At 39.4% G+C, this 25,214-nt stretch overlaps 1 protein-coding gene across 1 annotated transcript in view; it reads right to left on the bottom strand.

The window, feature by feature from the left end:
• The window catches only part of LOC137273062 (putative ankyrin repeat protein RF_0381), a 95,928-nt gene extending 81,666 nt beyond the window's left edge, over positions 1–14,262 (bottom strand). Inside the window, exons 1-2 of the mRNA XM_067805917.1 lie at positions 14,241–14,262; positions 12,204–14,080 (exon numbers count right to left, since the gene is read on the bottom strand). Of these exons, the coding sequence (XP_067662018.1) occupies positions 12,204–14,080; positions 14,241–14,262 (1,899 nt within the window). The remainder of the gene's footprint in view (positions 1–12,203; positions 14,081–14,240) is intronic.
• Positions 14,263–25,214: the final 10,952 nt, after the last annotated feature.

The raw sequence follows: 25,214 nt of genomic DNA, 5'->3' as shown, positions 1-25,214 counted from the left end.
GGCGGCAATTACGACTGAAAGCACCAATCATTGATTCGTTGTTTTATCCCATAACTGAACGAGATGAGTGAGTCATGTCAGGCTTAAACTAACAACAGGTCTTAATCCATGAACGATTGATCCTGTGAGTTCAATGCAGAGCTCAGTACAAACACTTATCAATGACCCAGGCTATATATACTTAGCAGTCAGATACGAGCATCACGGCACTTGTGCTGATATTATTTGACACAACACATTGTCAGAAATCGTTCATTCAAGTCATGGCCTGCGCACTTTTTGAAGCTCCTGTTTCACTTTTCGTGGATGATTTTAATATTTCTTGTCCTGAAAATATTTCTTGTCCTGAAAGACATGCACACAATTGAAAATCAACTACAGCTTTGCTTAAATAAGATTGAGAGATGGTGTATGGAAAATGGGTTTAAATTTTCAAAATCCAAAACTAATTGCATCCACTTTTGCAGAAAGTATAAACCTCATAAAGATCCAGAACTATATCTAGATAACACACACCTATTACAGTTGTTAAAGCAAAATTCTTGGGTATAAGTTTTGATGAGCTATTAACATTTCCACCACACACTAAATATTTAAAGAATAAATGCCTGAAGACCCTCAATTTGCTGAAGGTTGTCTCTAATACAAAGTGGGGAGGGGATGAGAAAACCCTCCCCCAACTATACCGAGCTCTTATACGATGCAAACTTGATTACGGTTCCGTTGTATATGGTGGAGCCTGCAAAAGCAATCTTAAACTTTTAGATTCTATCCATCACCAAGGTCTAAGATTTTGTCTTGGATCCTTTCGAACTTCAACCGTTGACAGTCTTTATGTTGAAGAATGAGCCTTCTTTGAACCATCAGCGTATTAAGCTCTCTTTACAGAATGTTACAAAACTGTTTTGACTCCAACCCTGCCAACTGCCTTTTTAAACCTCTGTACGAGGATGTGTATGGGAAAAAAACCTTCGCTTACTCCGCCTCGTGGAATACGAATTGAATCGTTCCTTTCTGCTTCTTCCATTAAGCTGCAAAATATAGCTCCTTCCAGCCTTCTGTCTTCTCCTCCTTGGCAAATGGTTAGGCCAGAGGTTGACCTCCTCACAATGACAATGTTTAAGAAATCAGAAACAAATGAATTACAATACCAACAACAATATACTCAGTTAAAACGTAATATAGCAATTACAAACCATTATTCAAAGGACGGTGGGGATGTAGCCTGTGCCCCTTTGATTGGTTTAGAACAATATCTACTAGAATACCGGACAACAGCTCTGTATTTTCACAGCTGAAGCAAATGCCATATTAACGGCTCTTAAACATATTGAAAGACACTCTAAACATAAACAATATATAATTTATTCAGACTCTCTTGCCTTCAGGCTATTGAAAACTTATCGTGTAAACATCCAATTTTAATAGAAATTATTGAACTATATAATGATCATGCTACTGGCCAATACGACATCGTCTTTTGTTAGTTACCAAGCCCTGTTGGTACCTCTGGTAACATTTGGGCTTACCTTGCTTGCTAAAGCAGCTCTCAACAAATCTGTGACACCATGTCTTATTCCCTACACTGATTATAAAGCTAGCATTAGATCTTACATCCGTGATCTGATGCAGAAGTGGGACACCCAAGTAGGTATCAATAAATTACATGCAATAAAAACATATGGCGGTTACACCTACTCGGGTTGTCGGTCCAGATATGAAGAGGTCATTATACGTCGGTGTCGTATTGGCCCCAGCAGGTATGCGCATGAATATATTTTGAAAGGCGAGGACCCTCCGTTCTGCATCCCTTGTCATGAAATAATCACAGTCAAGCATGTCTTGCTTTACTGTGTTGAATATTCCATCACAAGGGACAATGATTTCATATCAAGAACTATGAATGACCTTTTTAGTAACGTAAGTTCTCATTTAATTATTGCATTTTTAAAAGAATTAGATTTGTTGTCTGGCTTGTAAATACATAGGCATTTTATGATTGGAATTCGAATTAGTCAGAATTAGTAGCTGAGATTGTTAGTGGCTGTACCCTCGAGGGGCGCTCAAGTACCTTAGAATTATTGTCCTCCTGAAAGGGTACGTAAGTCCCAAAACATTTGAAGTCAAATTACATCTTCCATTTTGTTTAACCGTAGTATTTCTCTCATTTTAATTTGTGGCTAATTTTGCATACAATCACCAGCAGCTACGGGAATGGTGTAAATCCAACTAGGGACCATGCAGGAGTACCCATGGCCTCTAGTATGGTTATCTCCCTTTAGTTGTTGGTGGTCTATAGCCTGTTTTTATATTGTATTGTCTGTATATATTGTTTTGTATTGTAAACATTGAGTGTGGATTATAACACAAACAATCTAATCGATGGATTGCCTTTCTTACTTCATGTACAGGATTTGTCTCAGGGAATGCCTGCCGGAAACCGAAGTGATCCAAACCAAACAGGATCGTGACTGTGTGAAAACAACTGCTGGCTGTGACAAAACATGCCCCCCCCCCCCATACACACACACACACAGCAAACTACTAGCAAAGCTTTGAAAAACTACTACTACTACTACTACTACCAACACAAATTTAGAAATCTACTAGCAGAAATTTAGCAAAAACGTCTAAGCGACACACATGGTCGATGACAAAGGCAAGCAATATCATATTAAAATAATTGTACCTTATATAGAGAGAATATAGCCACGATCGCGATTCTCGTCCACGGGGTGTTTGTCAACACCCTGTCGTTTTCTGGAACAAAATCGTCTTGATTTATCTCCGAGTATGCCTAAAATCACATACAGTGGATGGCAAGCCAACGACCTTGAAACCTTTTACATAACTGTTCAATACACCGACCAGTCAACTCACTTTCTGTGGCTCAGAAAAGGCGGTAATCTGTATACGTATATGGACGACTTGTCCAGGTTTGAAAAAAAACATGACATGATATTCACATGCAACCATTCATCATGAACGGTTTGAAAAGCGTGATTTTCATGTCCGCCAGGCATTATCCAAAGCCAACAATCACATTGACAGCCACGACTCTAGGAAACCAATTAAACACATACTCTACCTCCAAGCTAACAACCTGTATTTGAGTGGACTGACAGAGACGTTATCGATGTCATAAGCATTGGTCCGGATTCTAACATTGGTTATATACTCAGAGTGAACTATCCCAATAAGTTGCATTGATCGCACAACAGCTACCCACTGGCTCCTATGAGGTTGGTGGTGAATCAAGACTGACTGGCTACCAGCGAAAGATGCTGGGCAACAATGTAAACTCGCCAACATCATGTCGAACTGGGTGGACAAGAAACAGTACACTGTGCACTACACTGTGATCCAACAGCTGTGGATGGAGCCGTACGTCTGAATGCACCCTGATTTCTAAAACATCTGTACGAACTGAGGAACAACTCGGTGTTCAGTAAAGGATGGACAATCTGCAAGAGTGAGTTGGCATGACGGCAGCCTGAACTCACAACGAATAAATTGATAGCCAGTCTGACATTCAATGAAGATATTTGATGGCCACCTGGCAGCGCTGCACATGACCAAATGCCACATGAAATCCAACCAGTCCATTTACGTGGGGATGCAGTTATCCAACTTCTCGTGTACGACTTTTATTACAATGACCTGAAGATAAGTACGGGATTGATGCAAAGTATTTTACGCGGAAAAGAGATTCCCTGATGATAGAAATCGAGGCCATGTCCGCCAACATGTCAAAATACCTGTACAACATGAAAGATTATCAAAATAACCAGGTAAACAGAAAGGTGCTCTGAAAGATGAAGGACGAATGTGCAGACACGCCAATTGGAGAATATGTCGGCCTGAGACCAAGAATGCACCTGACCAAATCAATGATGAGACAGATGAGAGGCATGAAAGTCGAGAAAGAGACCTCAAGCACAATCGATTCAAGATCAAGACTTTCAAACACCAATTGAGCATGCTGAGAAGCGACAATCACATGATATACAGTCGCCGTTGTCTCCCAGCGACATAAGAGAGTGAGTGAGTTAATATTTAACGTCACGTCGGCAATATCTCAGCCATATCATGTCTTGTATTACCTCATCAACTTCTAAATGCCTTCGAAGAATTTCATATCATGACAAAAACAATTTATATGAAAAAAAATGGAAACATTTTTGAAACTTTAACCTTTCACAATGGATAGTAAAAACACCAGGGTATCACAGATATGGGTATAAAACTAGCATGGAAAAGTAAAACATTCTAGTAATTAAAGCAGACAATACAATAAAAAAAAACACGAGCTACAGATCACAACAACTGAAGGTAGATCACCATACTAAGGGCCATGGGGACTTACAGTACCTTTGCTACCGCCATGGACCCTAGCTGGATTTACATCATCCCTTCAGTCGCTGTCCAGTTAAATTAAGAAAACCAAAATTAAAATCACAAGACTATTACTATTACTATTACTAATATTACTATTAGACTGGGAGAATATTACTATTAGACTTAAATTTACATCGAATGCTGTGGGACTTACCCAGGGATATGAAAAGATGGATTGCCGATGATGGCGTTATGAATATATATACACACACGTATTTAATAAAAAAAACAAAAATATAATATGCATAATATACGACAGCCCACATGGATACTGAAAGGGTGTGGACTCACCACACTCACCAAAGTCACCTGGGTGTCAGAAAATTAGTAAATCTTGGCTTAAAAGAGTTTCTCTGAAAATTCACTTGTCAGCACCCCAGTATATCTCGGGAAGAACATCTAACATATCAGTACCAAATCGACAGCGCCACGCGGAGCTCTTGTTTCTATCGCATGACAAGATGAGACTTAAACTGCATAAGAATGCCTTAATGGTCGTAGATGTCAAAGAAGCTGAATGGTTGACCAAGAAACATTCGAATGAAGTCGCCAAAGCACTCGAACGGATCTGTTAATGCAGTCGCTTCAGATGACATGTCACCTTGCCAATGGATCCTGGACGTGAGTTCATGAGAGCAATGTTTCAGCTTCTGGCCAAGTCCAGATAAGAAGACACATAGCGAGAATGTGTCGAAGCCAAGCCATAATGGAGAGATTCAATCACACTTTAGCTGAACGTTTGTTCCAACACCAACATGCATAAGATCCGATGTGTCTCGAAAGTCAATCAAAGGAATGGGTTGCACGTCTGCATCACGACTCTGCAGTTTCGGTCATCAACAACAAAGTTATTAGACTCGTGGACAAGAAACAATTCGAAGTCATCGAAATGAAATCGGCTGTTCCCAAATCATCGACACTACGTTGAACTCAAACAGAGATGATAAACTCCTCTCTTTATTCAGAGTATAGACAAGCTGAAAAATGTACCTCATCTTCAACATTGCTTTTGCATAGCTCACAGATCCGTTTTTCAAGTGGGGTTTTGGAGTGACTGAATCTACCTAAATCTACTTCCAGGGGTGATGAACCATAATGACATTTACCTAATACACTGCGATGGGATCTGTTGAACAACATATAAACATACGTTTCAACAGATAAATAATCTCCAAGTAACCTATAAGGTCGTACCATGTTACCATTAGTTTGGCCTGAATCATTCAATATGTATTGTAACCATTTAGCGTAATCTAGAGACGAAAGGCTGGGTTTAGACAACAAAACCTCTTCAGATGAGATATTATTCAAATAGTAAATTTGTAAATAGAAATTATGCAATAGGATAAAAGCAATATTATTCCAGGATGTCCAAACTATTACTTACCATCGAAAACAGTACTTAGTGTTCTTAAATAACCTGCCATTTGTAATCTGCTCCGGAATTGCATACTTAGCTGTCTAAATGAACATCACAATTTAAACAAAGTTAATGGCATAGAATGACCCTGACGATATATGAACCAAACATTAAAATACCCCGTTGTACCAACGGACCCAGGCACGTTCATCACCCAGACACGTTCATAAAAAAGACACACACAACATATTGTTGTAACATAACGTTACTTGTTACCTGTTGATATCTTCCTGTGACAAACACACATTTGAAGCAAGTGGAATTAAAGACGTAAGTAAATTGGACAACTTACCTTTTCATTGTTTTTGGTACGATAACATATGTTCCATATTCTTCTCTTTTGTCCACTTGCAGTCTTAACAAGTAACATAGAAGACTCTCAGAATCATAACCAAAGCTTTTGCAAAGTGGTCTGTCAGTGCACTTTTGATTGCACATTTTGACACCAATTGGTGCATATATGTCTAGTGCATGCATTTCTAATATTTCAGCAGGTATGTCCGAGGGTTGATTGTGTCCAACCTTGGTCGTGAGGCACCACGGGAGACACAATATTACGAGGCACATGGCTTGTCTCATATACCTACTTTGTTGTCTTTCTACAATCTACCAGAACCTTAAAACATAGAACACTTGTACAGTGTCTCTTCTACCAAGACAGTTCTCACTTTTAATGCTAAATGATCGTGTTCTCCTGTAGCTTATGTTCATATTCTCCTTTAAGAGACACATAATATATTTTACATTACTACTTCGTGGCGTGAGGTGTCAATGAAGGTGCATATGTAATCAGGCGCGAATATTCTACTGAACGATTAAAAAATATGTGACGTACTTCGATTGTTTGAAAAATTAATTAGTCATAAGAGTCATCTTATTTGTTCAGGAACATGGCTAAGTCTGTTTAAAAGAGAGGCATATTACCGGATTGAAATACACTTGTTTGGGATCATAGTAAGCAAAGTTATTGCCAAATGTAATTAAAACCAAGACACCTATCGACGAGACATACCCTGTGCAAGAATATATATGTCTGGAAAAAAGTAATCCAGTCTGTATGATTTCTTGTTGCAGCTTTCTCTGTAAGAATAAGCCGTAAAATGCAAGGTCAGCAGCGCAAGAAACGCCTGCGAGGAACATGTTACAGTGAATGATATCACAACGTTTCTGTTAAAATTCAAGGTCAGTGGATTTGATCTCTGTTACTTTTTAATGTATCTGTTCCCACTGTGGCTATTCTTGTCAGACCTCTGTTCTAGTACGGTTCTTTCATTATGCGGGTGTTCTGGATTCGTGATTGGTTGGAATCACATTTAGTTGTACAATCAGCAACCTACTTTCAATAGTGATGTTTACAAAGCCTCAATAATTCTGTATGTTTTGGGGAAATAGAACCTTTTCCCATCACGATGCGCAAACGTTTCATCAAGACTGAACCCAGGCATGTAACGGTGTGTCTTTCCATCCTATCCCAACCCATTTTGGTCCATGGAAGATGTACATCATGCAAGACAGTGGCCTTACTTCTGAACCCGATAATATGATGTTACTCATTTCTAAGGATTATCTTGTATGGGGAGAGGTGTTTGGTATCGTCAGACGTCTGACATTTCATTTGCCATGATTCCAACATATGTAATGTAAAAGGATTGAATGCCTTTGTTCACCACAAAAACGTTTACATTTTGCGCCTGTGACAGCTACTGAAAACGCTGTTATCAGACATGATATCTTATTTTGTCTAATCAACAACTCCAAAAGGATAGGAAAGGACTGGAAGAGAAAATAGTATTGGTAGCTTTGATCTTGTTTCAAGGATTTAGCTCAGGACCTCCAGATTTTCCTCAAGCAAGATTTTTACCTGCCCGAAGTTTTTTCTTGAATCTGAACATTCTGGAGCTTGTCTCGAACTTGCATTGTGAAATAGGTGCACGTCTGATCTTCGACAGGATGCTCAATAACAGTCACATCTGCTTTTTTTTTATATTCATGGACGCATGGTGCCTCAAGGTTACGGTAGCCGGGTACACACCACAACTGTTTCCAAAACAAATTCGCATATCCAGGAGGCCGTTTTTCATGTTTATTTTCTTTAATACATTTGTTCTTCTTTTCCCACAATTTCTTTCTTTCAGAGCAAACCTTTACGTTTGGCTAATTGGAATCGACAAGACGTGCCTTTTTTTTGTTGTTTTGTTTTGTATTTGTAATTTCCTCAAAATTGACGTTTGTCTTTCAGAAATGGTATTCCCTGACGATCTTATTTTACAGTACAGCTCCACCCAGGAAATGTTTCTTCTCGTTACAGTAAGTGTTACAAGAAACTGAATTGTCTTTGGTCGTTTGATTGTTATTATTATTATTTCATTTGCCACAATTCTAGCATCTGTAGTGCTAAGGACTGGTTGTCTTTACTTACCACAAAACCGTTTACATTTGAGTATTTGACAACTGCTGAAAAGTGGACACTACTTGGATGATTTCCAGACGGATCCGTTGTTCGGGTATGGTTACATTAAAATATGCATTCATAAATTATTTCTTCTTCATTTGGCATTGTTATTCACATTTGCAAGACCAGAATGAAATTACATATATATATATATTTGTTTTGAAAGATCTTAACCGAAACAAACATGGACGGTTGCAATTAAACAAAGCATTGTTTATTAATAGCACTGAGGAGACAATAAAAAGATCCATATTATATATGTATGTACACCCCTGAATAGTTTGATGGAATTCTTCAAGTATGCAAGAGTCAATAGATTAAATATCACAATTTGTGGGCACCAGGTAAAACAAATTCGTTAAACAAAACAAAGGATATTTCACTTTCACTTCCAGACACTTAACAAGGAATTGTCAGCAGTGTTACGAGTCCTTGGCCACCTCTAATGATACTGCTTTAAAATATCTTAGTGATGAATATTCTTCTTCCAGGCTTCTCATACCCAGTTGATTATACAGTTTCAATGCAATGTATGTTAAAACAGTGGTGTATATATTGTTTATGTTAAGATTCGGCACAGTGTAGTGCCTTTAAACTTGTTCCTGTCTTCGGTTGGGAATCTTCTCCAACATCATTGTTTAATTTATCATTGTATAGATTATACCTGGAAGATTTTAACAATTCTATACTAAGTATCTACCAATTTTTTCTGTGTCATTATTTTCGTCCTGTCTTCGGTTTGTTCCTGTCTTCGGTTGGGAATCTTCTCCAATAGCATTGTTTAATTTATCATTGTACAGATTATACCTGGAAGATTTTAACAATTCTATGCTAAGTATCTACCGATCTTTCCTGTGTCATTATTTTCGTCATTCAGATTGTGGTTATCTCGCATTGGTCTATTTTGAAAGTGACTGGTTAGGTTGCTCTTACCATCAGTATGTTGTTTCATACTTTTATTGTCACTGAACAACCATGGCTTTTACTGGTGTTAACTGCCACTGTACTTACATCGACGGAATGTTTGTCTGGGTTATGATTCCTTCAAAGCAGAGGTCATCTTGGTTCCGAGTGATACTGTACACTTCCCAGTTGCTGATCCTGAGCTAACACGAACGCAGCTCTTCTTATCAAGGTGACCAGTCTAAGCAAACTTAATCTCAGTGTATTTCGTTACACTCCACCACTGAGTCTAACAAAACCTAGCAGAAGGTCGCGTCAGGTAACATTTGAGCGTCCAATCAAACGCGAGACAGTTAAACAGATATAACCAATCAGACAACGGCTACTATTTAGGGATCGGAGGGACTTTCAAAATAGTCACGTCCCTGACACACATCTCTCCACAAACAAAAATCCGCAAGTAACACAATTATTTGACCTGCGGGTTTGTGTTGACACGGTTACCATTAGCGGGTTTGTGTTGACACGGTTACCATTAGCTAATATTTCCGCAAGATGACATCCTTGAATATTGCCAAAAACACCATTTTCAGCGACTGGTTACTCACCGTTGTCATGGTTGTACGTAAGCCGTGTGCAACACCCGGAAGCGAGCGTACGCTGAATCGCTTTCAGAATCGTTCGGGTACGAAATCTTTTCGAGATAAAAGGTTAAGAAGGTATGTGGGAATGTCCACTTTCGTGATATGGTAAGCTGTGTTCTGATTGGTCAGTCTGAAAGGTTACCTTACGCGACCTCCCATAACGTTTTGTTAGACTCAGTAGTGGAGTGTAACGAAAAGTATTTATGTATTCCCCAAACAAACATCACTCACCAGTGAAGCTGCCAAGTACCGCGGTGTCTAAAGTTGATTGTTCAACAACGACAACTCGTTTTGATCCAACAGAGATTATTTTGGTTGGCTCTTAATAGTCTTGTCATTTGGGATATAACGTAATCCTAATCTGGCCTAAATAGCGTGAGAATGAATATTTGTTTTGTACGTTTTGTCATACAATTCAGTAACAATGAATCTTGCTGTAAGGGGTGAAAGGGCTGGCAAGCAGCTGCTAGTCTAATCGTAAAATAGTCTGTTTCACCCTAGTACACAATACTCGTTGTGGAAGAGACCAGATTATATCAAAACAACACGCACAAACAATATCTTCCACACCACTACTTACTTGATAGTAATATGCAAGAATGATCTGCATGTAAATTGTTATGGAGCGTTGTGATTGATCTCCTGCATACTGAAGATCGTAGGAAAAGAGGATAATGTTACTGGAGCAATATGAAAAATAAAACATAGTGACAGGAAATGGGATCGCGGGACAAGGAGTACAGATTCGAAGTAACGGGAAAAGGCGTTGTGAATGTACTGAGTAATCTCGTGTGTGCTTTACACCAGGCATCGGGGCATAGATATCTTAGCAGTAAGATGAGATCACAGGAACAGGTGAACAACAATGTAGAATCAGGAAAACACAATCAGGACAAACATGTGGTACATCCTGATTTGCAACAAATAGGTTTTCATGAAATATCACTGCAGGAACTATAAAGTCTACTATAAAATGAGCTACAGCAACATAGTATGGGGCTTCGAATATTGATGTCACCCTGTACGCCATAAGCGTTGTTTCCAAACTAAAATTAAAACTAAAGATTAAACTAGGACATTTTACGTACATGGGTGAATTGTGTGATTGATAAGGAACAACACAAGATGACATAGGCAAAAAACAGATTTTTAAATCGAGAAATGTGTTCTAGAGGAGATATCACTTGTGTAAGATCAGACGATATCTCCTTGGTGATGTCAAGAACTTGATCACATCACAATGCAACGACATCGGTGCAAAGCAAATCTAATGGCAGTGCTGTGTTAAGAGATGTACATGTTTCATTGAAAACTGAGGAAGAATGATTTGGCGTGATAAATAGAATCTGACCCCCGTGTCCAGTGATATTAATTACATCAACACTCGTTGATAAAGGTAAAAGATTCTCGTCAAGTCTTTGTTACTTTGTCAACTTGTGGTGATTTATTTGATATCAATAGACACTTGGTTGAGATTCTCCATACAGATTAAATATGCACAGTACCTTATGTTATGCTGCCAGCACACATGTAATTTATCGCTGTGTCTTATGACTTTAGTGTTTAGTCTTTTTCGCTAACATTCACCCTGCATATCTGGCGCTTGAATGCTGTGGTTTCTTGACGTTCAAATTTACGGTGGCAAATAGTTGGTAAGATGTAGAATAACAGACGTAATTGATTGTCACCTTTTTTATTGCAACTCTTTTACATGTATGGAGATTGTGGTTGGATGCGTAGTCCGAGAGTACCTCACCATTCTGGCGGCTACGTTCTCTAACTGTTTATTGCAACTGAGAAGTCAATAAAAAAACTTCCACATTGTAATAAGCTGAGTAAAATATTAGTTGTGAATGCTGGGTATGAAATGGGTGGATGTGTCCCGTGTTCCTGAGAAAACACGTAAGTGTTTTTTGACGGTGTGAAAGAAAATATGAAATGTTTTTTTTTTCCCTTAGGCCGTAGCAGAAAAGCTTGAAGGTTTCTGTGTGTTCATGTGATGCCAGTGCAGGTAGTGTAATACACATGTGATCTGGTGAGTCTGGCGAGGCTGAGTGGCCATTCTGGCGGCTGTATTCTGCAAAATTTCATTGTAACTAGGAGTGCGGTTGCACCCTCCAGCTGATCAATATAACAATCAATATTAAAGATAACTATTGCTGAGTAAGAATCGGACGGGTGTGACATCTGTTCATATCTGAAGCTTATAGGTATATTAACACATTCATTTTTGAAATTCTATTTTTTAAGGCTATCATATTCCCACTAAACGTATAACTTGGCTAAGCTTGCGCCTCCTTAAGATGTGCGCCCCACTTAATCCATGTTTGTTTTTAACGCTCTCATTTACAATCGATTTTGAAAGGACATGGTTCCCCATATTCACATCCCCGTCAGCTGCCAAATGAAGGATGTTGTTATCTTCATTATCTGTCATGGACACGTTAGCTCCTTTCTTCAACAGTTCATCAAATACAAGTATATTCCCACAGGCTGCTGCCGCCAGGAGTGGTGTCCTGCCATTTGCCCCCCTTGTGTTGATATCCACAGCGTTATAGGACAGGAGACGTTTCAATGTCTGGACATTGCCATCACAGGCCAAATGGAGGATAGTGTCGTTGTTATCATCTACTTGCGTCAAATCGGCACCATTCTTCACAAGTAAGTCAACCACTGTTTTGTGTCCCCTACGTGCTGCAACCATCGCTGGTGTCAAGCTATTTTTTCCTCTCTTGTTAATGTCATTGACAATGTCCTTCAGTGTTAGAAGATACTTCACAATGTCCGCATTTCCTCCAACACAGGCATTCAGAAGAATGTTATACCCATCGGCATCTACACTTGTCAGATCACCTCCTTTTCTCACTAGTAAAGCAAACACATCTCCAGATCCCTCTTGTGCAGCGAGTATTAATGGCGTCATGCCTTCATCATCTGAAGCGTTGATGTTCACAAAATCCTCTGCAATGATGTATCTTGCACACTCTGTACGATCATCAGAAATAGCCAAATGTAGAATGTTGGATCCGCTTTCATCCGTTGTGGTCATATCTGCTCCGTTAATGCTTAGCATATATAACACTTCTTTGTGTCCATATCTGGCAGCTTCCGTTACAGGTGTGGACCTACACTTTGACCTGCCATTGATGTCCACAATGTCCTTTGTGAGGACGTACTTAACAACCTCTATATTACCCCATAAACAGGCAAGGTGTAGAATGTTGTTGCCATCATTATCCACCAGTGTCAGATCAGCTCCTTTCTCCACCAGAAGGTCAAAAACATCGTTGTGTTCCCCACTTGCGGCTAACACTGCTGGAGTGTATCCATCCGTTGTCTTCCAATTGATATCCAGAATGTTCTGTTTGAGAACATACTTTACTATCTTCATATTCCCTCCTCTACAAGCCACATGAAGGATATTTTCACCTCTTTCGGGCCATAACAGAGAAATATTGGCTTCGTTGGAAACAAGCAAACTAAAGACTTCCCAGTGCCCTTCATATGCTGCCAGTAGCACTGGTGTCAGCCCGTCAGAATGTCTGCTGTTGATGGAGGAAGCATCCTGTCTAAGCATATACTTAACAATTTCAGCATTGCCACCTCTACTGGCAGCACACAGAATAGTGCCACTGTCATTCTTCAGGGTGAGATCGGCTCCTTTCCTTAACAGTAAATCAAAGACTTCTTTATGTCCGTAGGAGGCTGCATTTATCACCGGCGTGAGGCCTTTATGGTCTCTGCTGTTTATATCCAGACGAGTTTCACTGAGGACATGATCAACTATCGTAGTACTGCCTCCTGAACAAGCAAAATGTAACATAGTGCGTTTATCGTCAGTCACAAGTAAGAGGTCAGCTCCTTTCCCGACAAGAACATAAAACACGTCTGCATGCCCCCAAAGAGCTGCTGTCATTAATGGCGTCATGTCGTCATCGTCTCTGCTGTTGATATCCACAATATTCTCGTTGAGGATATACTTTACTATGTTGAGGTTTTCCGTTTCACAGGCGATATGTAAAATCGTGCTATGGTTTTCATCGGTTAGAGTCAGATCGGCGCCTTCCTTTACAAGTAAGTGGAATATATTTTCATACCCACTCATTGCTGCAATCATCACTGGTGGCTTCCCGTTTCGATCTTTAGTGTTGATGTCGGCCAGGCCCCCTGATAAGAGTAGTTTAATCCCGAACTGGTCTCCTTCTGTACAGGCTTTAACTAAAATCGTGTTGGGGGTCAGTAGTTGCTGTCTTTTTTCTTTTTCTGAAAGGCACAATAGCATGAGAAATAAATGCCAGTGTTTTCATGTATTTATCTTTGACATATTCAGTTGTTGGAGAATAGCTATGTTTTACCCTGTGTACAAAATAACAAACTAGAAATGATGTGAGATTGACCAGCGCAGCAAACAATGTCTGCATACCTCTGCGTTGACATTTGTGCATTCGCGTGTATCATTAAACTGTCAGTTTATACCCGTGAGGTTCTGTTTGCTAGCATTCATGAACTTGTTAATAGATAATGGGTCATGTTGTCCAAGCACGGGTGGAATAAGGCGACAAAATTGTTTATATTCCTTGATCAATAAATCGTAGGGTAATTACTTATTTTGGTCCCTGATCAAAATAACATATTTAAAGGTCACATATACTCTAGTAGGGTACAAATGCAAAATCAGTTGCTCACATCGTTATAAATGAAACCCCGCCATTAAAACTGCTCATTTCCATCTGTAATTACCTTGAATCGACCTTTTTGACAAGCGTGCACAATTCTCAGCCGCAAACGAAATTTCAACCAATCAGAGCGACGCATCTGCGTAACTTAATAGTAGGTATAGAAATGAGTGAGTGAGTGAGTTAATATTTAACTTCACATCGGCTGTATTGCAGCCATATCGTGACGAGAGCATTCTTAAAAAAGGAATCTATGTATATGATAAAAAACTGTCGACAAAGGACAGTAAAGCAACTAGAACATCACAATAAGAAATAAAACTAGCATGAAAAGTTAAAACTAATATCCCTATTCAGACAATACAGTATAAAAACAGGCTATATAGATCACCAACAACTGAAGGTAGATCACCATACTCGGGCCCAAGGCCGTCGGGACTTACAGTACTTCTGCTACCTGCATGGTCCCTAGATGGATTTACACCATCCCCTCAGCCGCTGGTGATTGTATGCAAGATTAGCCACAAATTAAAATGACAGAAATACTACGACTAAAAAGATGGAAGATCAAATTTGACTTCAAATGTTTTGGGACTTACGTACCGTCTCAGGAGGACAATAATTTTACAGTGCTTTAACCCCCCTCGAGGATACAGCCACTAACACTAACACTAACACTAACACTAAGTTACTAATTTACAATTCATTCAGCAAATCTAATCTTTTAAAAATGCAATAATTAAATGAGAGCTAACATTAATAAAAAGATCTTTCAAAGTTCGAGAAGTAAAATATTTATGCCTTGTGATGGAATATTCAACACAGTCAAGCAGGACATGCTTGACTGTGATTCTTTCATGACAAGGGATACAAAACGGAGGATCTTCACCTTTTAATAGATAATCGTGAGTATACCTCGTATGGCCAATACGACATCGTCGCATAATGACCTCCTCAAATCTGGACTGACAACCCAAGTAATTATAACCAATGTAAGGTTTTATTTCATGTAATTTATTTATACCTACCTGGGTGCAACATATGTCATATTTGGGATTTCACTTTCTTAGTAAAGTACAAATTCTAGTACTTTTTTTCGGTTGAGTCCCATCCGGGACATATGACATATGTTGCATTTGACCACTTTCTAAATGGCATCGTGTAATCACACCTACCTGGGTGTCCCACTTCTTCTGCATCAGATCACGGATATAAGATCTTATTGTAGCTTTATAACCTGAGTATGGAATAAGAAGTGGTGTCACAGATTTGTTGAGTGCTGCATTAGCTGCAAGATCGGCCATTGTGTTACCAGAAATGCCAACGTGACTAGGTAACCAACAAAGGACGATGTCGCACTGGCCAGTAGCAAGATCATTGTACAATTCAATAATGTCAATTAAAAGTGGATGTTTACAAGAAATATCTTTAATCACCTGAAGGCAAGAAAGTGAGTCGGAATAGATTATATACTGTTTATGTTTAGGGTGTCTTTCAATATATTTAAGAGGCGTTAGTATGGCGTTTGCTTCAGCTGTAAAAATAGAAGTGTTATTTGGCAATCTAGGAGATATTGTTCTGGATCCAATGACAGTGGCACAAGCTACTGCACCACCGTCCTTGGAACCATCTGTAAATAAGGGTTTATAATTGCTATATTTAATTTTTAATTGATTATATTCTTGTATATATTGCAAGTCATATGTTTCTGATTTTTTATATGTAGTCAATGTTAGGTCAACTTGTGGCCTAACCAATTGCCAAGGAGGAGAAGAAAGAAGAAGAGAAGGTGCCATGTTATCCAGCTCAATGCCGGCAGCAGTAATGAGAGGGGGAACAAGAGAAGGTTTCTTGACGTACAAATCTTCATGAAGAGGTATAAAAACACAATGAAATGCAGGATTAGACTCGTTAGAATAGAGTTTCGTAATATACTGTAAAGTTAGTTTTATGCGGTGTTGAGTAAGAGAAGGCTCATCTGCCTCAACATACAGACTGTCAATAGGAGAAGTTCTAAACGACCCAAGACAAAGTCTGAGGCCTTGGTGGTGGACAGATTCAAGTAGTTTTAGGATGCTTATGCAGGCTCCACCATATACGATGGAGCCATAATCAAGCTTCGAGCAGATAAGTGATCTGTATAGAGGAGAGTAGCTTGATCCCCTCCCCACTTTGAGTTAGAAGCGACTTTCAGTAAATCGAGTGCCTTCTGGCATTTAGTTTTTAGGTATTTGATATGCAGTAAAAAAGTTAAGTGGGAGTCAAAAATTAAACGACACCCGTAGCGAGCCACCTCCTCATGGTGGGTGCTGGGTAACGCTAAGAGCTCGCCGACGCCCCGGTAGTGGACCCGGGGGGATATTTGGTCCACCAACCCGTTTGCCGTGGGTTGCGGCCCTGTGTCGGCGGAGAAAGGGATCCTGGTGGTTGAGTTCAATAGGGGCCTGTAACCGTGTTCCTGTTGCTCAATACACCACTTTGGCTCTGACTTCGCCTAGACGGGTGGTTGAATGGGCCCGGTTCAACCAATCGGCTGGTCATGCCGAGCCCTGAGCACTAAATTTCATTGCTCCATCATTGTTTGGCTTGGTATTAATTTCAACACAATATTTAAATATACATATATACATATGCTATGATACATGTGTTTTTTTGTTTTTTTGAATTGAGAAAATTTGCCTAGATGCCAGTGTCAGAAGGCGGTGGCTCATGGGCCAATCTGGTAGAATTATTAATTAATAATTTTTCTGCTGGAGTATATCATCCGGGTATCCTTGGTGCTGCAAGTAGGAAACCCACTTGCAATTAGCATTGTCCTTGTGATACTCCGTGGTGGGTGGGGAGCCCGGATGATGAATCAAAATAATCTTACCATGGACTACCAAACCCCTACATAAAAAAAACAAACGTCAGCTCGACAATGATAAAGAACAGAGGTCATCCAACTCAAAAGACAATTGGCCACGTTTCCTGGTTCTCAATACTGTAGACAAGACACCACTGAAAGTAAACCCTTTTGTAATCTCTAAAGGCATATATGGCATTGCAGGTGAGGTGAAGAATATAAAACGTTTTCGTTCAGGATCTTTTCTGATTGAATGCCGCAGGAAACAACAAGCCACTAACTTGATGAATACAGAAACGTTTGCTGGAATCTAGGTTTCAGTTACTGAACACAGAACACTGAACAGCAGCAAAGGTATCATTAGAGACAGGGATCGTTTGTTGGCCGAAATGTCAGAACTGGACATCGTCTCTGAAATGAAAGTTCAGGGAGTCACAAATGTCAAGCGATTCACCACCCGCAAAAATAATGATGTCATTCCATCGAATAAGTACCTCTTTTCCTTCTCTTCACCAAATCCTTCTAAGTGTGTCAAGGTTGGTTACTGCACTATGTCAGTTGATGTTTACATTCCAAATCCTTTGCGATGTTTCAGATGCCAAAAATATGGTCATGGTGTCAACACGTGCACAAAGCCAATAACATGTGCTCACTGTAGCGAGACTTCACGCGTAACTGAAGATTGTGAAAGTACGTTAAAAAATGCACAAACTGTTCCGGTAATCATTCATCCTTTTCCAAAGACTGTACAGTATGGAAAAAAAAAACAAATGGAAATCAACAAAGTTAAATTTACTCAAAATATTAGCTTCGCTGATGCTAAAAAGATTGTTGAATCAACAGTACCCAATGTTTCATATGCATCAGTCATGAAGACACCGTCTGAAAGTTTGTCAAGAGTAAATTCGGCAGTCACTAGTTTTTCCATAGAGTGTCAAACAGATTTGACTTGGGTAACAGCTGACACCCCTCACCTTCTTATACCTGAAGAACAGTCTACTCAGACTTCGGAAACATGTATAAACAGTCAGATCCAAGTTCAGGATGAATCACAGTCATTGCCTCAGTCCTCTCAGAAGACTCGTCCAGAAACAAGTTCAAAGAAAACAGTTAAAAATACAGTCAAGACTACGGCAGAAACAGTGAAAAAAGGTGTCAGAGCTTCAAAGGGTTCGGAGAACCATCTTCAATTCTTTAACAAATATGGTTCATTGGAGGACAGGGATGTGTCAGAAAACATCCATCCCAGGGCACATAGCTTGTCGCCCCCCAATAAAGCAAGGGGTAGATCCCCTATCCATCCACCTAAAAGATAGGTCATTTAACTAATATCGTACAGTGGAATTGTAGAGGTGTAAGAACTAATTTCAATGAACTACAGCTTTTAGTCCAGGATCTCACGCCATCCGCATTCTGTTTGAATGAAACACATCTGAAACAGACAGATAATTTTAACTTTCGTCAGTTTAACGCCTTATCATTCTCGTTCCCCTCCGGGTGATAGGGCCACTGGAGGTTCTACTATTCTTATACGGCAAGATGTTATTCATAGCCCTGTTATACTAAACACTAATCTCCAAGCTGTTGCAGTGCGACTGACTCTGGGTGTAGCATTTACACTATGTTCTCTGTATATTCCGCCTTCTTCAACACTTCAACATACTGACCTTCAATCACTCTATGACCAACTCCCAAAACCATGTGTTATTATGGGTGACCTAAACGGTCACAACCCACTCTAGGGCAGTACTAACACTAACACTAAAGGCAAAATAATTGAAGATTTCATTTCAAATAATGACCTGTGCATATTTCACGATGGTTCAAGCACCTATCTGCATGCTGCAACTGGCACTTATTCTTCTCTGGATTTATCTCTTGCCGATTCTAACCTCCTCAATGAATTTGATTGGTCAGTTCATAATGACCTTTGTGGAAGTGACCACTTCCCAACTATCCTCTCAGAAATTACTCCATCCGATTCTCCATCGTTTACAAGATGGAACTTTTCGAAGGCTAACTGGTCTTTATATCAAACTATGTGTCAATCAAACCTGCGACCTGAATGTTTCAGTGATATAACTGATCCGATTCAAACTTTTGCTGACATTCTAAATAAAATAGCTGACGAGTGTATACCTAAGTCCTCTACGACTCAACATGTACGAAAACCGTTGTTCAATGCAGATTGTAGACAGGCCAGAAAAGCGAGGAAAAGGGCAGAACATTATTTTCGCCATCATCCAACTGTCCATAACCTAGACAAATTCAAAATACTGAATGCAAAGGCGCATCGTACCTTTAAACAAAACAAACGACAATCGTGGAGAAATTATGTCTCCAAACTTAATTCACGCACGCCAGTGTCCAAAGTATGGAACATGGTTCAAAGAATAAAAGGTAAAGGTTCAAAATCTGCCGTACGCCATCTCAAAGATGGTGATAATTTAATTACTGACAAATGTCAAATTGCAAATAAAATTGGCAAAACTCTTGCCAAAAATTCTTCATGAGCAAATTATGTCCCTGAGTTTCAGAGATATCAGAAACAACAGGAGAAGACAAGCATTCATTTTGAATCGGATAACGGTGAAGACTATAATGAAATGTTTTCATTACATGAGCTATATACTGCTCTTGAACAAGCTCATGACACAGCAGCGGGTGATGACAATATTCACTATCAGCTGCTGAAACATTTGCCTGAACCATGTCTGGTCACACTTTTAGATATATTTGACAAAATATGGACATCTGGAAACTTTCCTCCTTCTTGGCGTAATGCCATTGTAATCCCTATACCCAAACCTGGTAAGGATCATACTGATCCTTCCAATTACAGACCGATTTCTTTAACCAGCTGTGTCTACAAAACCATGGAACGAATGGTAAATAACAGATTAAATTGGTATCTTGAAACCAATAACCTTATTACAAATATTCAGTGTGGTTTTCGGAAGAATAGAAGTACCATTAATCATTTGGTACGTTTAGAATCCTTTGTCAAAAATGCTATAGTAAACAAACACCATGCTGTATCGATATTCTTTGATCTCGAGAAAGCGTATGATACCACCTGGAAGCATGGCAGTTTAAAGGATTTACATGATTTTGGGTTGAGAGGTCGTTTACCTCATTTTATATCACAGTTTTTGAAAGACAGACAGTTTCAAGTCCGAGTGGATTCAACCCTGTCTGACCATTATAATCAGGATCAGGGTGTTCCACAAGGCAGTATATTTTCTGTCACATTATTTAGTATTAAGATAAATAGTTTATCCAAGGTTTTAAACGATTCAATTGATGGATCGCTTTTTGTGCGTGATTTTAATATTTCTTGTCGTGGTAAAAGTATGCATGCTATTGAAAGACTATTGTAAACGGCTTTAAATTTTCTCAGTCTAAAACTAATTGTATACACTTTTGTAGAAAGTATAAGCCACATAAGGACCCTGAACTATCTCTAAATGGCACTCCCATCAAAGTTGTACATGAGGCCAAGTTCTTGGGACTTACTTTCAATTCTCATTTAACCTTCTTACCGCACATTAAATCCCTTAAAGCTAAATGCCTGAAGGCACTTGATTTGTTGAAAGTTGTTTCCAACTCAAAGTGGGGAGGGGATCAAACTACCCTCTTACACTTATATCGATCACTCGTCCGTTCAAAACTTGATTATGGCTCCATCGTATATGGCGGAGCCTGCAAAAGCAACCTTAACCTTCTTGGTTCTATCCACCACCAAGGTCTAAGAGCTTGTCTTGGGTCTTTTAGAACCTCCCCTGTTGATAGTCTATACGTTGAGGCCGATGAACCATCTCTTACACAACGTCATCACAATACATTACTAAATTATATTCTAATGGATCTAACCCTGCCCATAACTGTGTTTTCAATCCGCTTTATGAGGATTTGTGTAACAAAAAGTCTTCTCTTGTCCCGCCTCTAGGGTACAGAATTAAACCCTTTCTTTCTTCTGCCGGCATTGAGCTGGAAAGTATATCGCCTTCCCGTCTTCTTTCCTCTCCTCCTTGGCAACTGGTAAGACCACAAGTCGACCTAACATTAACTTCATTTAAAAAATCAGACACAAATGAATTACAATATAAACAAGAATATAATCAATTAAAAACTGAATATATCAATCATAAACCCTTATTTACAGATGGTTCCAAGGACGGTGATGCAGTAGCTTGTGCCACTGTCATTGGATCCAGAACAATATCTTCTAGAATTCCAGATAACAGCTCTATTTTTACTGCAGAAGCTAACGCCATATTAACAGCTCTTAAATATATTCAAAGACATCCTAAACGTAAACAATATATAATGTATTCCGACTCTCTTTCTTGCCTTCAGGCTATTAAAAATATTTCTTGTAAACATCCACTTTTAATAGAGATTAATGAATTGTACAATGATCTTGCAACTGGCCAATACGACATTGTTTTTTGTTGGTTACCCAGCTACGTTGGCATTTCTGGTAACACACTGGCTGACCTTGCTGCTAAAGCAGCACTCAACAAATCTGTTACGCCACTTCTTATTCCATACACTGATTACAAAGCTTGCATTAGAACGTATATCCGTGATCTGATGCAGAAGCAGTGGGACACTGAAGTAGGTATCAATAAGCTACATGTAATAAAACCGTATATTGGCTACACCTACTTGGGCTGTCAGTCCAGATTTGAAGAGGTTATTATGAGACGATGTCGTATTGGTCACACCAGATATACGCATAAATACCTTTTGAAAGGTGAGGATCCTCCATTTTGTATCCCTTGTGATGAAAGAATGACGGTGAAGCATGTCTTGCTTGACTGCGTGGAATATTCCATCACAAGGGATACCTATTCTAAATCACGTAGTATGAAGGACCTTTCAACTAATATCAGTTCTCATTTAATTATTGGATTTTTAAAAGAATTAGATTTATTAAATGAATTGTAAATAGATATTTTTTTTATTATTGGAAGTTTAAATTGGTAACTGTGCTTGTTAGTGGCTGTATCCTCAAAGGGGGTTGAAGTACCGTAAAACTATTGTCCTCCTGAGAGGGTACGTAAGTCCACTAACATTCAAAGTAAATTCAAACTTTCCATGTTTTTAATCGTAGTACTGAATGGCTAGATTTCCCGAATTGCTGACGCCTGAGGGGATGATGTGAATCCAGCTAGGGTCCATGCAGGTAGCAAAGGTACTGTAAATCCCCATGGTCCCTAGTATAGTGATCTACCTTCAGTTGTTAGCAATCTATAGCCCATTTTTATATTGTATTGTCCTCTGTGGATAAATTGTTTTAGGTATAGTTACTAGTTTTATATTCTACTCTGTGATATTCTAGTTGTTTTACTGTCTTTCGTTGACAGGTTTTATAATAGGCATATATTTCATTTCAGAATTAAATGTTCTCGTCACGATATGGCTAAGATATTGCCGATGTGACGTTAAATGTTAACTCACTCACTAACTCACTCACTCACTCTAGCCGAGAGAGACAAGAAATTACAGTTTGGACAAATGTGTGTGAAATATGATTCACTTATTGTTTTATGTACCCTAGAACAAACTTTATAAATTCACTAAAACTGATTTGTTGTGTCTTGTATTATGTTGCTGTACAAAATATAAGTCTCCCCCAGAACGTTCACAACATATTGTTCTTTTTAGTACAGTTATATGGAAGGTGCCTCACCACTCCCAGTTCCTGTATATCAGTATGTACCACGTTGAGAAATGTCACAAATGAGAAACTGAAACCCAATGGCACCTTACTCATTAATTCCTAAGCTTAAGATTTTTCCTAAGTTTCCCAAACAAAACCTAAAAGAGACTCCTTAGAATCTTAAGTTTCCATATTCTTTCAGTTAGGTTTCCGTTGTCCTAAAGTTAATATTATTTTATGTGACAATATCCTCTATTTGAATTCTGGCGTACAGAAACACTGTGATCACTAAGTTGAACATAGCACATAGGCAGTTTAACTCATTAAGGCCGGGAGACGCATGTGCGGGTCAAATTAATTAGCTTCTCACAGCGAGAGTCGCGTATTGGGAGTTATAAAAAGCACCTCTTATTCAGCGAGAGCCGCGTAATGAGGGTGATAAAAAGCACCTCCCATTCAGCGAGAGCCCCATATTGGGGGTTTTAAAATTTTAAATTCGTATTGTACCTATTATTTCATCTATTTTAGCAGTAATGATCAAATATTAGCTTTTCTTACGAGAGAGGTTACTTTCTGTGTTAATCAGAAGAACTATTCATGTGTTTTGATAATAATTGCTTGCAATGTCGGGGGCTTATACAGGCAAATGAACACGTCTGCAAGAAAGGGGACTCAGCTTGGACTCCGTTGGGTACAGACGTGTTTTCGAGAGCTCACGGGTGAGAACCCAAGCGGAGCTTAATGAATGAATGTCAATAAGAAAAGGAAAAGAAACAGAAGTAAAAAAATCAAGAAAGTCCACCCCAAGATGAAAAATGTGTGAAAAAGCAACACACTAAAAGAGTGTTAGATATAGAGGAAATCAGAAGAATGGCCATGCTACAGGGATCTCAAAGTACACCAAACAATGTTATGTATGGACAATACCAGACGTCCCCAGTGTTCACGTATGGACCACCACCAGGGCCTCCGGGTCCCGCAGCTGTCCCCGTACCCTCGCCCCCAAGCTACAGCAAGCCACCGTGGGTGGATGAACTCTTCACAAAGCTTGCTAACATGGAGAGTAAACTTACAAAACTGGACAGCATGGAGACTACATTGAATAAACTAAGTCTACGTACTGAACACATGGAGACAGAGCTTAAAGAACTGAGAGAGACTGTCCGGACTGTCGAGGAGTGCACCAAGTTTCATGACCACCAGTACACGGAGATAGAAATGAAGGTCAGTAAGAACTGTCAGCAAATCTCTGACATATCTGCACTCATCAGTAAAACGAGTAATGACAAATTACTCACAGAGATATCAGCACTTCGTGACAAAGTAGTTGATGTCCAAGCAAGGTCAATGAGGGACAACCTTGTTTTCAGCGGGATAGCCGAGAAACCAGAGGAGGATACTAGCAAAGCTCTGGATGAATTTATCAAAACTGAACTAAAACTAGAACGGAATATAGAGTTTGATAGGGTACACCGAATTGGAGGACCAGGAGCTAGGAAGCCAAGACCAATAGTAGCCAAGTTCTCTCAATATAAGGACAGAGATGTAATCAGACAGGCTGGGTTTGCACACTTGAAGGGATCAAACTTCTATATCAACGAACAGTTCCCGAAAGAAATACAGGACAAAAGGAAACAGTTATATCCCGTGCGCCGTGCTGCATACCGTGCTGGAGACAAGGTAAAACTAACAGTCGATAGACTGTATATCAACGACAGACTCTACGAGCCCGGAAAGCCTGTCCATGGGTCAAGATGTAATGTCCTCACCCGGCCGCACACACTAGAGGACTTCATGCAGGCCAGAAGTAATACAGAGATGGAAACCGCATAGGGAGACGCCGAACATACAGTGCCTAAACAGGTATCAAGTAACTATCTTTCCGTTCTTTCCCTAAATGTATGTGGTATTAAATCCAAACTCCTCAACCCCGACTTTATTACCACCATCAACGATCATGATATTCTGTGTCTAACCGAGTCTAAACTGTGTGACATCGATGTCATAGATATTCCCGGATACTGTGTCTACTCAAACACTCGACCTCAACCTTTGTCAAATCGTGGATCGGGAGGAATCATATTAGCTGTGAAAAGACATCTGAGAGACTATATATCTGTGATCCCAAGGACAAATGGTATATCCTTATGGTGTAAAATTTCCAAGACTTATCTCAAACTCCCATCTGATTTAATCATAGGATGTGTT

Source organism: Haliotis asinina, chromosome 1, assembly GCF_037392515.1.
Source record: "Haliotis asinina isolate JCU_RB_2024 chromosome 1, JCU_Hal_asi_v2, whole genome shotgun sequence".
Taxonomy (NCBI): domain Eukaryota; kingdom Metazoa; phylum Mollusca; class Gastropoda; order Lepetellida; family Haliotidae; genus Haliotis; species Haliotis asinina.
This window is presented reverse-complemented; position numbering and strand designations above follow the sequence as displayed.